Source organism: Ammospiza caudacuta, chromosome 1, assembly GCF_027887145.1.
Source record: "Ammospiza caudacuta isolate bAmmCau1 chromosome 1, bAmmCau1.pri, whole genome shotgun sequence".
In the NCBI taxonomy this organism is placed as follows: Eukaryota; Metazoa; Chordata; class Aves; order Passeriformes; family Passerellidae; genus Ammospiza; species Ammospiza caudacuta.
In genome coordinates this window covers 140,599,200-140,616,448 of record NC_080593.1, presented here as the reverse complement: position 1 = coordinate 140,616,448, position 17,249 = coordinate 140,599,200, and the positions used below count along the sequence as shown (strand labels likewise).

Here is a 17,249-nt window from a genome sequence, read left to right as displayed (position 1 = left end):
GCTTATACATTGTAAAATCACTAGTCTTAAATTCATGAAAATTAATTTTTACCTCATTAATGTGAGTTTTAAGCATGAAAATAAATTTTCTTAAAATTTTAGGGAATTGAATACAATGAAGCTTTTGATGGAGAAAGTAAAAAATAAGAATAATGGTTCATAAGTCTGCAGCTAAGAATTCAAAATGCAGGTGACAATATAGAAAAGGGAATAGAAAATATCTGGAAAAATATATGACCAGCATGGTTGAATCAGCAAGGCACCAGTCTGAGAAAGACACTTTCTGTATTTCTGTGTCATATGATTTATGTTCAGATTTCTTTCATCGGCTGTACTTTGTGACCTCAGGAAATCACTAAAATTACCTTTCAACATTCTATTTTTTCCACCTGGAAAGCAGAAAGAATATACCCTTTTGAAAATATTGAATCATAGAATCATAAAATGGCCTAGGGTGAAAGGCCTAGGGTGAAACTCTAAGATCTAGCTCCAATCCCTCTGCAATGGGCAGAAACATCATTTACTACATCAGATGGCTTAAAGTCCAGTCCAGCCTTCCCGGCGTGGGACATCTACAGCTCCTCTGGGCAACCAGTAAGGAATTCCCTCCTGAATGTGTGATTTGAATTGATCCCCTTTTATTTTAAAGCCATTCTCCCTATTCTGTCACTGCATACCCTTGAAAAAAGCCCCTCTCCAGGTTTCCTGTAGGCTTCTTTTAGCCCTCATCTTTGTAATCTGTGACTTATGAAGCCAGACTGAAGCACTTGTCAGTGAAGTCTTTCAAAACCACTGCAGAGTAGCTCAGCTGTCTCCTTGTCCCAGGTAACTGAGTGTCCTGTATCCTTCTGGACAGGGATTACAATTTGCCTGGTCTTCATTTTATCACCAATATATCTTTAGAAGCTGTTTTGGTTGCCCTTGACAACCATGGACAGATTTATTTTATCAAGGCTCTAACCTGATCCACAGCTGCTTGGACAACTTGCCTGCATTCCTCCCAGGATGCCTGTCCTTATTTCCACCCTTTCTAGGCTTCGCCTTTGTATTTTGTTTGGTCCAGGAGCTCCTTGCTCATCCAGGCAGGTGTCCTGAATTTTCTACCTGACTTTGACAACATTTCTAAGGATGCAAACTACTCTGAACTTGGAAGAAGTCATCCTTTGACTATTAACCAGTTATCTTTGTCTATAAAGCCTTAAATCTAAGGCTTTATTCCATGGTACTCTACCAAGCAAATCTCTGAAGTGGTCAAATTCTGCTCTTCTGAAGTCAATGCTAGCTAGCATTCACCCTGTTCTCTGCTCTATAGATTTTGTACCCTAGAATTTCACAGTCATTGCACCCTTCAGCTTTATATTGCTCATCAGCCCCTGCTTGTTGCTGACAAAAAGATCCAGCATAGCACCTCTCCTTGCTGGCTCCTTTATCTCTTAGAGGAGAAAGTTGAAAACTGCAAATAAAAGTATAAGCTACTATTTTATTTCTTTTCTTTAACAAAAATAATGTACCAAGAGAAGATCTGGTTCTAAATAATTCTCTGTCTGTTTCGGGACCAAAAAAATAAAAACTAACCCCTTTCCAGATTCTGAAACCATATATCTAATGTAGGTCAGATTAAAAAAAAAAAAAAAAAAAAAAAAAAGTGGAAAAAAAGGGCTTAGACATTTAAGTCTGAACTACCTTACTTTGAAGTCAAATCTTGAGCCTTAAGAAAGCACCTATCATGCCCACACAGGAAGGTAAATCCTCTCAGACTATGTATAAATACTTGGGAAAAAAAAGAGTGCAATCTATTTTTGCCCCTTCTGGGAGCTGATCTGACATAAAACTGATTTGCTTCATAAGCAATATAACAACTGTGTGGCACAGTACCAGAGCTAATAATCACAGCTAAGACACAGGTAAAGCACCAATCCTATAACAACTTGCAGAACAGAGGCATAAGAATCAATGTTAAAATATGCTTGCATAGCCTTAAAAAAAAACTCTTGCATATTACATGGAAATTTAAGAAAAAGAAAAATCAAAAACCACAGTACAGACACATTCTGCTAAAAAGATCACAGTAAAATATTTCTAATTTGCTATTGCCCTGTCTTGGCAACCATAAGAACATATACCAAATACTGTCACAGCATCTATTGGCAAGGAGAGACAAACTCACATTTAGAAAAAAAATAAGAGAACTGTGATTAAGAAATTGAAGACCCCCAAGAAACTATTACTGAATTCAAAGGTTTAGAGGGTATGAGAACATGACCCCAGAGAGATAAAGAGTGACAAGCTAATTAAACAAGAATCTTCCCCTTCCATTTTTACTGAACATCTGATAAAACTACTATTTCACTTGCCATCACCAAAGAAAGAAACAACTTCTATGGCACTAAAATGAAAACATGACTATGTTTATTATTTCTTAAATTCTTCAATAGCTTGGATTGCAGATTAGGTAAATCTAACCATTCCAAGATGACAGCTATATGCTTGTGTAACCAAGTAACACTCTTTACTGCATACCTGGCCTTGTTTAACCTCTTCCTTCAGAAGCACGCTAATGATAATAAAAGCTTTGAGACAACTACAAGAGTTGTCCAAACAATGTTCATTGTGTCACATCGGGGCTAGCATTCAGCAGTGCATAAAATTAATATCCACTTGCAAAATAATTGTGACATGTAAACAGCATTGATTACAATCCTAAGCACCAACAAATTCCACAATATTGCTTATTCACGTAATGGACATAATTCCCATGCTTTTTTTGTGTCTTTTACCAGTCAGTAAAATATATATCAGATACATCCTAGCTGCAACCTGAGGTGTTCTATATCTACCATTGAGATTAATTACTCCTTCAGTATTCAAAAATCTCCATTTGTGACTTGATAAATTTTGAGTCATATTATCCATGTTAACAGTCAATCTTGTGGCACACGAAAAATACATCGGTCCCTTAACCGTAAATTTTTAAGAAACAAGATGTAAACCACCAAGGCATGACAACAGACTTTTATATAATTAACAGATCTCCCAAAAATCACCCAATGACATTTTAATTTGTGGCAGTTATGAGCTGAATTTCACATTTGTGGAAACTTGCATAGAAAAGTTGTCCAGAGAAGTTGTGGATGCTGTATCCCTGGAAGTGCTCAAGGCTAGGTCGGACTGGCTTAAGCAACCTAGTCGAGCGAACAGTGTTCCTGCCCATCCCAGAGGGCCTGGAACTACAGCTCTAAGGTCCCTTCCCAGTAAACCCTTGTATGATTTTATGAAAATTACCTTTTAGTTAGGGGAAAATGTAAAAAAAAATCAGGAAAATTTATTGCCACATCAGATACTTAGAGAGGAAAAAATTACAAATAGGAAATATCCAAAATTCCCTAAAAATAGAACTATCACAGAAATGTTTTGTCACTATATGTCAGCTTAGGCAACATTAATTCAGTTAATCGAACTGAAACATTAAAATCTATTCCCTTTTCACAAACTTTGGAACATAGTTCCAGTTCCAAAGATGTACATTAAAAATATACACAGTCCTTGGAAAACCTTAGTCATATTCGTTCTCAAAGAAGACCAGCATTTTGAAGACTTATGTGAAATTTCAGAAATTGTTATTGGATCAAAAGGAAGTTCTTCAATATTCTTCACTGAATATTAAAGCAGTGTTTTTTTGCATGCCACTCTTATTAGCTCCACTTGAAAGTGCATTTTCTTAAAAGTGCATTTTTTTTCTTGCGAGTTTGAAAAATTTTGGCGCAGAAGTATGACCCTGAAACATTTCCCTTCTATTCATTTTATGTCAGAAAAGAAAAAGAAAGTTTCTTAGAGTGTATCTTTTTTTTTAACAAAAGAATTTACCTTGACAAGCTGGGACGGGAACATCCCAGGAGTAATACCCATATGGAGACTTCCTGCACACGGCAGTACTTTTCCCGATGAGCCGAAAGCCGCGGTCGCACGCCCAGCGGACCACGCTGTTGAGCTGTCCGCCCGTCTGACTGACAATGAAACCGTGCGGGGGCGACTCTGGGGTGCTGCAGTACAGAGCTGGAAACATAAATATTAAAGGAATAAAATGTGTGTTCAGAATTCGTGTAGCAATTCTTGAGAAATTCTAGTTGAACTCAGTGGACATCTGATCGGACACTGAGAAACCATTGCTAAAAGTTGTATGTTATGTATGATAATGCATGCATTGACCAGTTTCACAAAATAAAAAGGTAATAAAAATAGAGCTTTAAAAGATATTTACAAGATTCAGGTTTCAGTAGACTCCAAAAAAATGAAGTGATAGCTCACTTTTATAATTGGCTATAGCTCACTTTTATAACTGGCTATAGCTTTGAGGTTAGGGCTTTTTTTACCATCTTCTTTTTAAATCAAATATACTACTGAACTTTAGTTTATGATGAAATTTACTGCAATTGTGTACATTTCAGTAGTATACAAGTTTTTGAGAAAGAGGGAAATAACTAGTACATCCTGAATACTAGTACAACTCTTTTTAAATAGTCCTTTTTTCTGGCCCTAAATAAGTTCATTCATTCAAGTTCTGTAATACACTGAACTGAAGTAAAACATTAAAAATAGATTTTAATGATATTTATGACTACTGTGATAAATCCATGGCAAAAATACTGCTTTTAGCTGTTGATTTATTTAGAACACATTAAGTTTTACAGGAGTCTTATCTAGAGACTATGAAAAAAAATCATAACTCAATACGAGAGAAAAAACATCTCTAAGAGTTACAGTTCTTATAATCTGAAATTATTTATGTACTTAACAACTCTGACATTAAACACTGGTTACTTACTATGTCTCCTTTATCTCATTTGTTTATTGAGTACCAAGCAATTTAGGTTTGGCTATCTTGTCATAGGAGTGGACTAGAAGTCTCTTATAACCTGGTAACCACTTTAAGATGAATTTTGTGTGTGCAAAAGTTTAACTTGGTCTCTGATTAATTTGATTAATAGCTACAAACCATAAAGGCTTTTTTCCCTTTTTGTTGGGAAGAAAACTGTGCTGGAAGTTTGTTTCCAAGTGCTTTGTTTATGCTTTGAAGGAATGCTGATAACTTGATATTTATTTTCTCAGGCAAATGGGAGATCTGCTGCTTTACTCGCTCTTTAAATTTTTCCATGTCTCACGACTTCCTTCAGGTCAATGTTTTTCTCATGTGAAAGCTTCCTCTGGCCAGAATGGAGTCATATGGCTGTTTGTTTACAAAAGATATTTATTAAACACACTAAAGAAAAGAGCAGAATCAGAACTACTACTATATCTTTCAGACCAAATACTATGAAAGTATTTTCTTCCTTACAGTAAATGTCTCCCGACTTGCACTTTTTGAAAGAACCAAAGATACAGAGACATACCAGTATTTTCTGTGTGAAACAGACCACTAGAAAATACTTCCTGTCTGCCTCTCAACCGTTCTCTCACTGCCTGAAAGACTTCGAAGAATTTTCTCTTTCTTCTCTTTTAACAGATCCAAAATGGACTACAGGAAATGAAAATCAATAGCATATATATTATTTTATGCCTAGTAAACAGTAAATTTTACCTAATGAATGACAAATATTTTAAATCTGAGAAAACGATCCTCTCCTAAAGGGAAAGATGGAACTGATGTATTTGCAGTATATATGATCATAATTATTTTTCTCCAATTGTGAAGTAGCCAAAAAATTGAGGAAAAAAAAAATCAGCAGAAAGAATTATATACTTATTCTTTATGTGTTTATCCACCTTGTGAAATTGAACTGCTTTTATGCCAATAACTTCTCTAATATCTACAGATACTATCCCCAGTAGTCTTCCTTGTGTGTATTTCATATCTTTGGTCATCATAAAAAAATTCAAATATCTATTTTGGGCAATTACTGTAAATTGCAACAAATCTATTTTAGCTTGACTAATTAAAAGATTTTCCAGAAAAATAAATATTATATAATAATTCTGTAAAAGCAATTTTACTAAAATCTAACTTTGTCAGGTACCATTTCCATACACTATTCCTAAATATGTTAATTTGAATTAATAACACATAAAATACTGGCTTTTTTACATACTAATTTATCTCTTTTAATGTTGATTGCTGTTTCTGTTGAACCTTAAATTAAAAAGTTCAACTCTTCAGGGTATTACATTTTTCCACTTTATAGCTGTTCACTCCTGCCTTATTGCAATGCTTTCCCCTATCCCACCAAAATTCTTAATGACAAATTGCATAAAGATCTTGTTAGAAAAACACCCTAGTATGAAGAGGTACACAAGTGCAAATAAATGGGAGGGAGATGGGGAAGCTGCTTCTTTTATCTTTAGTACTGCCTTATGCCATTTTGAACCCCTGTCTTTTATTAATTCTCTACAGAGCACATGTGTGGGGTTTTTTTTCCTCACAAGATGAGGGTCATTAGATTCATATATATAGAACAGATTGGATTTTCTTTCAGTTTGGTTAATTAAGGATACTGAACATAGCTTATATTACCCTTTTCACATAAACAAATGTTCCACATTGAAATTTTATGCACGTTATAAAAAGCCATATTTGCATACCTATATATCTTATCCTGAAACCTTTTTTATTGGTGCCATGATCTGCTGACCACCGGAGAAATACTTCATGGCTATTGCTGGTTATATTTAGAGAAGATGAATAGTCCCCACTGAGAGATATGAGCAATGGGCTATGACTATTTGGTCCTTGGTACAAAGGAAGGAAAAAAGAAGAAGGACAAAAGGAGTTACAAAGTTTAAAATAACATACAATAAAACATATGCACGCAATTAACATACATGCAAAACTTCCTTCAAGCAAATGGTAAATTAATTTGAACTAAAATATTGAAATATGTTATAACTGGAAGTTATATATTTGCTCAAAAAAAATATTATTTCTAAGTGTAGCATGCCATACAATTTTAAAATAAAGTAATCCAACAGTTCTTTTTATCATAAAAAATCAAAATAATTGCCTAAGATTTTTTTTATACTGAAAAAATATGATATGCATAAATGATAGTAATTAGACAGAAGCAATATTAAAAAACCGAATTATATAGACAAGGTATCATCCAAAGTTATGTATTCTATAGTTACCATCAAAAACCTCAAGTATATCAAATTCCTTTTCTGTCTGGAAGAATTCAAAGAACATGCTGATATTGTAACCCTTTTCCACAGTAATGGTCCATGCACACATCTGGAGGTTTGGGTAGCTGTCAGGATATCCAGGGCTCAGTATTACGCCTGTTGAATCCAGACGCATTTCATTTGCTGGACAGAGCACTGTGGAACAGAAAAATTGGCAAAAAGTCTAAAGACCATTATTTCTATTTCATGTGATTGATGAGATTTTCCCGAGTTTTAAAGAACTGCATTACTCATTCTATTTCCTTAAATTGAGAAACATGGTGATTTAAAATATGATAAAATTATTTAATTTTGAATTTATCTAGATTCACTAGGTCTACAAGAATACACATCTCATTAAATAGAAATAGTTGATATTGCCATGTTATTGGAAGTTTTTTCAAAAAATATATTTGCCTCATGCTATATGAACAAATGTCTTCATTATATTCAGAACCTAACACTGATAAACAGAAGCTTTGAACTCTTTTTATACTGACAACTAACTCCTACATGAAGATGAGTTAGTCCTGAGTTACACAAGAAAAAGAATAGGATCTTAGTTTTCTCAAGACCATTGGAAATAAAATTGTCTCATTAATTATGAAAATCAGGTTTTATGATGAAAAAATTATTGAATTATAAAGAGAGATAAAGAATACAGGAAAGCAGAGAAAGGGAGAGAAAAGGAGTATCTTCTTAAAAAAAACTTTGCAAAAATCATAGAATATTTGGGTTGGAAGTACCCTTTGATGATCATCTAGTCCAACCCTCTTCAAATGCATCCAAACTGACCTTGAATAACTGTACTGCCCACATATTTTAAAAATATTTGTATCTTGGTTGCAAATTATCATCTAGTTGCTAAACTTCAAGAGTTGTTTCTCATGACCTCTTTGTTTCAATTACTCAAGAAGAAATTGAATACAGCGCCTCCAACCCATTTAACAAAACTCTCATGGCTGGAATCTGGCTGTCAAACTTCAGTGCTGTGCCACTTGTGTCACATATCTCAAGAAAATGAACAAAGCAATCCTCTCAACTTTATACATACATATAGACATATATTTATATAAAAATGTGTGGCAGGGAGAGCACAACAGGGATCTGGCTACAGTCATTTATTTGCAGCTGGTTTTGTCTTACAAACTGTCCTTAATTTCAAGATTTTTGGCTAAACATCCCTCAGGAATTTCATGGGGAATTTAAAGACTTGTTTCTGTTAAAGAGTTTCCCTTTGGGAATTGAGTAGGTAAGTTTCATGAATCAGCGAAAATGTTATCTGAGATATAGTTAAGAGATATCACTAAAGAATTTTCTCAGGGTCCCCTTATTATGATGCAAAATATACTTTGAATCTTCTTAGTCTGAAATTTTCATTTTATCCTGAAAGTAGAAGCTAATTTAAAAGAAAATTGAGGGCAAAATTACATGCTTTGTTTGCACGATAGCTTATTTTAACTAAATAAGTTGATAAAAATTGGCTAAACTTGTGGAATTTAGTGATTATTTTCACACCTAAAGGAAATCTGCAAGAATTTTGAGAAATGCTCATCCAACTGACACACACAAGAGAAAAAGTGGAGAAAAAAAATTGACATACTTTTAAATAGTACTAAATGTGATGTAAACTAACATGCAATAATTAAAATTACCACATAAATATTAAATATAGTTTGCATCAATATTTTTTTAGGAATTTGTCATTTGTCTATTATATCTATACTGCAATATATAAGATTCAAGACTAATGTTAGTTTTATGTTACTTTTGCTCAGCAGCATTCTTCAGATTTACTTATGGATTAATTTTGAATGTAGGTATTGATTTATTTTAAGTCAAAATTTAAAGAAAAGTTCAATCAAATGCCTGACTATATACTATACTGGCTAAAGCATATAAGATATGCACAAGGTTAAAGCATCAGGAATTAACAGTATTAAGTTAAAAAAACCCATATGGTCTACCCAGTGAAAAGAATTAGTACACTCATACTAATATGAACCATCAGAAGAACTGAGACTTTTCCTTGAAAGTGACTCTTACGTAGCATGTTACACTCTGCACAGTGAAGTGTGGTAGCTTATCCATAGACCAATGCAATACAGTAAAATCATGAAACACAGAAATTTTTTGGCGTGTATTTTTGCTGCCTTTAGGTTCCACAAAGCTGTCTATTCATCTTTTACTACAGAAATGGAACTTATATCTGTGATCTTCAAACTTAGACATCAGATAAACAAAGATAAAAGAAAATATGCTGCTTTCTTTTCTAGGTTGCCAGTAGGAATGGTCATTTTTAGCACAATTTGACAAATTCTTTTGCAATTTTCTTTTTAATTTTCCAAATCTAATTCTGAAGACCATGTTAATTTCATTTTGCTTTAAACAGAAATTATAAGAGTATAGATTTAAAGTTTAGCTTTGGAACCAATGTTTAGCATTCATATCTGACAGATAAAAGATTAACTACGGTAAATGAAGTCATCATTCCTGAGTTTTTGTCTTGGGCCTTGCATTGAATACAAAAATGCCTTCAGCAACACACACTGAGAGAATGCTTCAGGATCAACACATATGTCCCTATTTGCCCTATCTAATATTGCATCATTTTAACATTTAAAGCAATGCCTGGACGTTACTATGGTTTTTCACCTATTAAATGCTATACGTCTGGCAAGTTAGGATTTAAATTTAAATTGGAGTGTTGGAAGCTATTTCTAGACACATTAGTATCTAACGAAATGTCTAGATTTTCAGAAATTATCAGTGTAAAAGTTCTTATGAAGCTCACATTTCAATTTCACTTTGCATTTTAAGAACTACACTCAGTGCTGTGAATGACTGACTTATGCATAGTTTTGTTCATAAAATCAGGGGAAAACAGCTTATTCAGTTATAAGAGTAACTTCCAGCTTTCTAGGAATGGAGGAAAAGAGTATATTTATACAAGATTTTTTAAATTCTCAGCTGAAAGCTCAGGCGAATGATATAGTAATAATAACGTCCTAAAAATTAATATACTGATGTTTAATTTCTTAACATTGTGCACTATTTTATAATTTTAGAAAATGCTTAGAAACAGTAAAATAACAAAGTTTTGCTTGTAAATTTACTAGATTTATTCATAATTAATTTGTTATTGCCCAATGAATCTTTCATCATGGGTGTTTTATGGATATGTTAATGAATGAAAATTACTGTAGAAGGACACACCAAAACATCAGATTGGTAGAAAAAAACAGATGGCAGTATTTTTCATATAATACAAATATAAATCAAACACACTTATTGGACTGATTTGAAAAAGTATTTTAATCCTAATGTAGATGTTAGAATACTAAGCTCAGGAACAGAGGGATCACAAAAGTATAACACAAAACTAGCCGAATTCAAAATGGTTTTTGTTTATATAACTTATACTTTTATGAGGCTGTGGTGTTTCGCTTTGGTATTTTTTTCTTGAAAAAGCTTTATCATACATGTTTATAACTCTAGATCCTTATTTATCTTTCCAGATATAATTGGAATAATTAGTAGCAAAACATAAACTCATGCCCATTGCTGGAACTGCAAGGAGATTTCATTTTTTAATGAAGCATGTGCAAGGCCAATCTTCATTTGTTCCCTAATCAGTTTAGGATGAAAGAAAGATTTTTTTTTTTTTTAATTATGGAAAATCTATATTCTACCATAAGACATCAATTTTTGCCTTAATAAATGCTAGTTTAAAGTGTGATGTTAGTGCCTGGTAGAACTGTAATAATTTTGACCTTATCAAGGAGATGGCATTATCTCTGTGTTCACAATTCTCAATAAGAGAAAAAGTGAACAAACACACACACACATGCAGAAAACCTGTTTTTTGGAATACATTGAATAAAAAATGCAAGTAGTTAAAATTGCATGAAAAAATAATTTTGTGAGCTTGTTCACCCAAATCCATGCTATGTTAATTTAGCGTCTTTTAGAATTCCCATATAAATTTTCACATTATTAGGTTGTAGAGAAATGAGTCTCGTTATTTACCAGACTTCCTAAAAAAAATAAAAAGGAATTGTAAAATTATTTTCACAAAGTAGAGAAGCAGACCTTTCAACTTGTGAAGTTCATTAAAAGATTACTAATTATTTTGCATTAATATCTGAAATACATGAAACAAACCAAAGAGAGATATAGTGGGATAAATCATCAAAAGTCTGAAATAGTTTCAGTATGCTGTCTCATATAAAGAGATGCAGAAGTTATTTAAGGAATCACCACTGAACTGGTATGGCAGCAGGAAAATAAAAAGGAAAAAAACCTTGACAGGTGGGTGGTGCTCCATCCATCTGAAGCCTTTCCCCTAGCCGGCATGTCAGAATCTCATTCCCAACCAGCGTAAAGCCTGGCTGACACTGGTACCTTATGATGTCTCCTGTTCAGAAAAACAACACAGGGCAAAACACACAAACAAAATAAGCATTAAACAGCAATTAACTGGGACTTTTTAGCTTTGAAAACATTATTGATTAATGAAGTTTCTTACCACCATATTATACAATGGGCTAAATGACCTCTGGCATAAACAACTTTGATTAGTCTAAGAAATGTGGTAAATGAGCTTTGTGTTGCACACTGTGCTGAATCTATCATTCCTTTCCACCACATTATTTATTAGATAGTTTGCTAAGTTGTCTGGCTTTGACTGATGCTGTGTGAAGCAAATGTCCATAGAGCTTTAAGCAATATAATTTATAGGATAAACATTATGGACCTAAATAAAGGTCTAAGATCAAGTCAGTAATTCATACAATCCTGAGGGAAAAAATTAAATACCAAATGGTTTTGTTGATGTTATCTAGGTCTGGCACTCTGAGAATAAGAATTTTCATTTTTTAATTAAGAAACCAAAAATTTATGTAGTTTTATGTACCAATAAAAGTAAAAACCTGCATATTCCAGAAGTTCTCTTTGGCCTGTATTACAGAGAGAAAAGGAATAAAAAAGGTAATTTCCCTTTGTGACCTATATAACTAATCATGTATTGGTGAATATACTAAAAATAATATTTTCTTTGCTGTAACGTGAGCAAAACTATCTCACCAGAAATCTGAAATCAGATCATAAATCATATTTCTTTGAACTGTAAGTGGCTAAGTAATATTATTGACATGTCTCAGAAAGTCAGAATATCATCCCCTTCTCTGATCCTCATAACTTTTACAAATTTGATTTTACTTTTAGAATCACAGAACCTTAATTCTGGCATTGAATATACGATTGTCTACACGGTTTTTTATGGGTTGTTTGTTTGTTTCAGTGAAATATGTTTTATATTAAATACTATGACAAATGTATTTTAAAATTAGGTCAATTACAAAGAGTTATTGTATTACTTACATGTTATCTCTGAAACATGGATGGGATTCAGGATGCGTAAGAAAGAGGAATGATTTCTTAAAAAAGTGTATTTTCAAAAAAAAATCTAAAATATTACAAGTATGATTTGCATTCTGAGAAGCACCCTGTGCACAGCAAGTTTCTTTCATAAACAAATGTTGTGCTTTTATTTTAATATTACCTATTTCAAATTCGTCATCCTCAGCTAGAATTTCAGCATTTGGTATATTTGCTGGAGGCTGGCAGACACGGAGCTGATAGGCTACGAACAGGAACAAAGCACAGTTGACATTCTCAAGTAGAGTTATCATAGCCATGCAATAACAGATTTAATACCCACATTAGCAGGATAAACATAAAAACTCAATTTATATTGAAACTTTCAAAAGAATCAAAATAAAGGAAATGAAAACATTGGAAGTTGTGTCTGTATTCTCAGTTATTTAGTTTCAGTGGTGAAATCCTCTTCATAAATAACATAAAAAATTTAGAAGTGGTTGCCAATTTTCTCATTTGAGCAATTCTAGTCAAAAAGCAAATATTTTTGCACTTTTCAATCATTGTTTTGCTTGTTGGTTTTTTGGTTTTTTTTTTCATGAAACAATTTTAATTTTGAACTTTTCCATTTTTGAAACCTTGCAATAAATACAAGTTTTGGAATCCCAAAGATTCTACACGGAGGCAGCATAACTACTGGGCAGAAGCATTTTGAAAGTGAAATTTCCTAATAAATAAACAGTTTTAGAGTATACATAACCTGCAGATAGTGTCAGAGAATAATCCTGCTTTCAAAATTCTCATTTGAAGTTTCACATGAAATAATGTTCCCAGATTTAGCACATGATGCAACAGCCAAGCAAAATAATCACGTCAAATAAATTAAAAATAAGTAGGAAGTGTATGCAGAAGTAGTGCAAACTGATTTTTCCCCCAGAGATCCAATGAAAATGGGCCCATGTTTGGAGACAGACAAAATACAATCTGACTTTAATACAATTAGGACAGAAATCTGGCAACAGAACTCACTTTGATATATTTTTACATACAGTGGAGTCTTTTCTGTGGTAAAGTGTATGTTCAGGATGAAGTATGCTTGGTTCTCATTAATATTGCATTTTCATACAGCATTGGTTTATAGCATTTCTCTTCAGCACAAAATACCATCTATTTATGGCAGATGACAGTTCAGCTTCAGTCATACCCATTATTGGTTGCTTTGTGTGATTAGATCCTTTAGTACTCTAATTGGTCCAACTTTTGAAAATCATGAAATTTATACCATAAGTAAGACCTTTTGTTACTAATGAGTCACCGTAATTTGATATCTTTCTATTACACTTTTTCCTCACTCAGGTAATGAAGATCTACTTAAATCAGTGAGTCAGAAAGCCAAACCAATAAAACACACCAATTAAACATGAAAGAGCTGTGCTGTTTGCATCTTAAGAAAAATAATAATAAAAATCATGAACATAATTAAAAATTGATTCAATAAAGAAGTCCTACAAATTATCTCAAATGTCTCTAATTTTAGGGTAACAGGAGTATCATTAATTAATAATAATCCCAAATCATTTATTTTAAATCCCAAAATAATTTATTTTAAATAAATTTGACTCCTTGCATTTATTTGACTCCCTGACTGCCTTTCCCTCATTACTGTAAGTTTTGTTCAGCTGATATGAAGGATCACAGACTCCAAGACACAAAGATATTTATTTGTCTTGACAACATTAGTTCAAAAATGGCTTTAAGTTTCTTTATAAGTAATCTTTGTGCTGCTTGGTTTGCATCTTTATTGTGCATTAGAGCCCACACCTGTGGCATGAAAATTTTCACAACAGAAGAAACAAGCAAAAGGAAATCTTTCGAGACAATTTAATACTAGCAAATTACTGGACCAGAAGAAATAGTCTTAAGTTACTCCACATGAGACTGGATATTAGTAAAAATGAGCTAACCAAAAGGGCTGCCAAGCACTGGGACAGGCTGCCCAGGGAAGAGGAGGAGTCACCATCTCTGGAGGTACTTACAAGACATGTAATGTGCCTTTTATCAGCATGGTTTAGTGGCAAAATTGGCAGTGTTGGGTTTATAGTTGGACTTGATGATCTAAAAGGTCTTTTCCAATCTGAATAATTCTAAGATTCCATGAGCGGTTTAGCATATGTTTGGTCATATATTGATATTTTACTAGATATCAATACATATGGACTCATTAATGAATACAAAATGTCCTTTTGTCCTTTGCAATTTGATACATGCAATATGGATGCCAAGATTTGGAATGGAAATTCTGATCCCTCTCTGCCTATCCCTGCTAGAGTCTTTATTCCATAATCAATTGCTGGTGGTTTTTTTTCATTGTAGGCTTTATGTATTTTTTCTGTTTTGTTTTGCTTAGCTTAAAGTTCCTTTAAGCCTGTCAATTCTGTCTATCTGTACTCACCACTGTCTTTAATAAGTCAAAAAGAAAATCTTCTAGTCACAAAATTTGATCAGCATCCAGAAAACGGGATGTAGTGTGCTCAAATTTCCTAGGATGTCCAATCCAATGGGCATTCAAATAGCACCTCAACCCACCCTAACTTCTCAATCTGTTTCCTTGTAGTTATAACAATGTACAAGACACTTGGCCACAGAGGGTCTGGATGACTACAAAAAGAGGTAGAATTCAGTGAATTAATTCATACACATTTTCATTCAGTCAGTATTTAATTCAAGGGCAGATTAATGCTAACTCCACTTTGTGGTTCACTATCATTGAACTATATAGTGTAGAAAAAATATATCATAGGTATAATTCACTATCATTGGTATCTCTACAAAAGCAACACCTCAAAATTTCAAAAAGAAATTTAATGTCCTCCCAAAACATTTAGGTTTCAAAGGAATTTTAGAAGCATTGTAAAACAGTAAAAGAATGTGCACCTTGAACTTCAGGGTTTTGATGCTGCCTTCTTTGCTCGTGTCTCATCATACTGCAATCTTTTTATTTTGTTTGACTAATAGTAAATTAAATATCTGGTCAAGAAAAGAAATGATTTTTCATAATTCATGTTAGTCTTTCATATGTTTGTATTACCCTAGTAGTGGTCAATCATATTAATAATAACAACTCTTCTTAGAAAAAGCTACAGACTTTTTTTATGCCTTGCCGTCCTCCAGTGACCCGTAAAAACAGTGAAAAAGTTTAATTTATCACACTTACCATGATAACTAAGTACAAAGAAGCCACTGGTAGTAAAGTCACTGTGAAACTTTATCAGAATCTGATTGGAAGTACTATAGACTGATTCTAGTGCAGTGTTGCCACTAAATTGTCCAATTTGAGGGGAAGTTTGATCTGGTCCATCCCTAAGAAAAACAAACAGAATAATTTTTTTTCTTTCTCTGGTCCAAAAATTTAATATGATTTCTCCAAATTTTAAGTGAATGTAGTAAATTTTCCCTAGATTACACTAAAAGGCATGAGACAACTAAAATAAGATAAACCAGACAACAAGGGCTGAAGACCTTCTCATATCCTGTACTTCAACCACCTTTTGAAAGTCAAATTCTTATTTTCTAATAAAAATTTCAGACAATTCAAAATTATTGAATTTGTGATTGTACTTCATCTACTTGCCATAACCTCTGATCACATTATTGTATCTCTACGTTCAAATGTGGCTATCAGAAAATAAATGAAATTAATAACTGTTCATGTCCACCAGTCTTTTGAATCTTATAATTTATAGGAAAATTAAGAGATAAATAGTGTTGTTATAATTAATTAAAATAATAAATTAAAAATACAAGAATGAATATAGTCTTTGGTAAAAATGGACCCAAAATGCTTACAGACTGCTGAATACAAGATTCCCCTTGAAAACTGCATGTTGACATCAATAAATGCACATTTTATTTCCAATGCTTATTCTAAGTTACTTTTAGATATGCTATAGTCAGCATATTTTAACCTAGCTTTTCTCCCCTAATTCATAGTTTTAATGTTATTGTTTATAGTATATATGGATAGATAAGAATTGATTTAAAGTTTATTTTTATGAATGATTCAGAGTTTTCTCAACCAATGTGTTACTCTGTTATGAATTTTATATAAATGGTCATGTATTTTTGATTCAGGTAGTGTCATGGTTTACCACTACAGGTAGGTATTAATATAATTTTTGGTAGCTTAAACCAAAACTGAGTAGGATAAGCAGCTGAATAATTTCTTGAACCTTCTTCATATGAATGTACTGATATTATTTTGTACTATTTATTATGGTTTCGACAATACATGTACTGCTCAAAAGATGATTGCTACCTTACGGAGAAATGAAACACTCATTTCAATAGAAAAATTAAATCAAAGTTAGTACAAAACAACAGTGGAACTGTACAGAGGACAGCATCATGATAGAAGAATATTAAATGTTCATCCTTATTTCCTTCCAGATTAGAATTGTCAAATAGTAAGCAATAGATGTTTAAATTTAAAGGTTTTTTTTTTTTTCAATAGTTATTAGCATAATATATTAAAAAACCCCAAAAATAATACAGATATATTTTATTTTGAAAATTTTGTAGTAATATGTTTTCCAAATTATGGCACATTGACCCTTTCCCTTCTGTTTTAGCAACGAAGTTGTATGCTTTGAAGCATTTGAATTATGAATAAAAAGGGGTTTTTTTTGCATTGGAAAGTGCTATAAAATTTTTAATAAAAAGTA

General features: G+C 32.7%; 1 protein-coding gene across 3 annotated transcripts in view; it reads right to left on the bottom strand.

Moving 5' to 3' along the window:
• Positions 1 to 17,249, bottom strand: part of CSMD3 (CUB and Sushi multiple domains 3) — a 586,238-nt gene that overhangs the window by 68,451 nt on the left and 500,538 nt on the right. For all 3 annotated transcript variants that reach the window (XM_058820586.1, XM_058820594.1, XM_058820602.1), the window contains 6 exons: positions 15,743 to 15,888; positions 12,713 to 12,793; positions 11,453 to 11,566; positions 7,117 to 7,305; positions 6,574 to 6,720; positions 3,865 to 4,053 (listed from right to left, as the gene is read on the bottom strand). In XM_058820586.1, the coding sequence (XP_058676569.1) occupies positions 3,865 to 4,053; positions 6,574 to 6,720; positions 7,117 to 7,305; positions 11,453 to 11,566; positions 12,713 to 12,793; positions 15,743 to 15,888 (866 nt within the window). The remainder of the gene's footprint in view (positions 1 to 3,864; positions 4,054 to 6,573; positions 6,721 to 7,116; positions 7,306 to 11,452; positions 11,567 to 12,712; positions 12,794 to 15,742; positions 15,889 to 17,249) is intronic.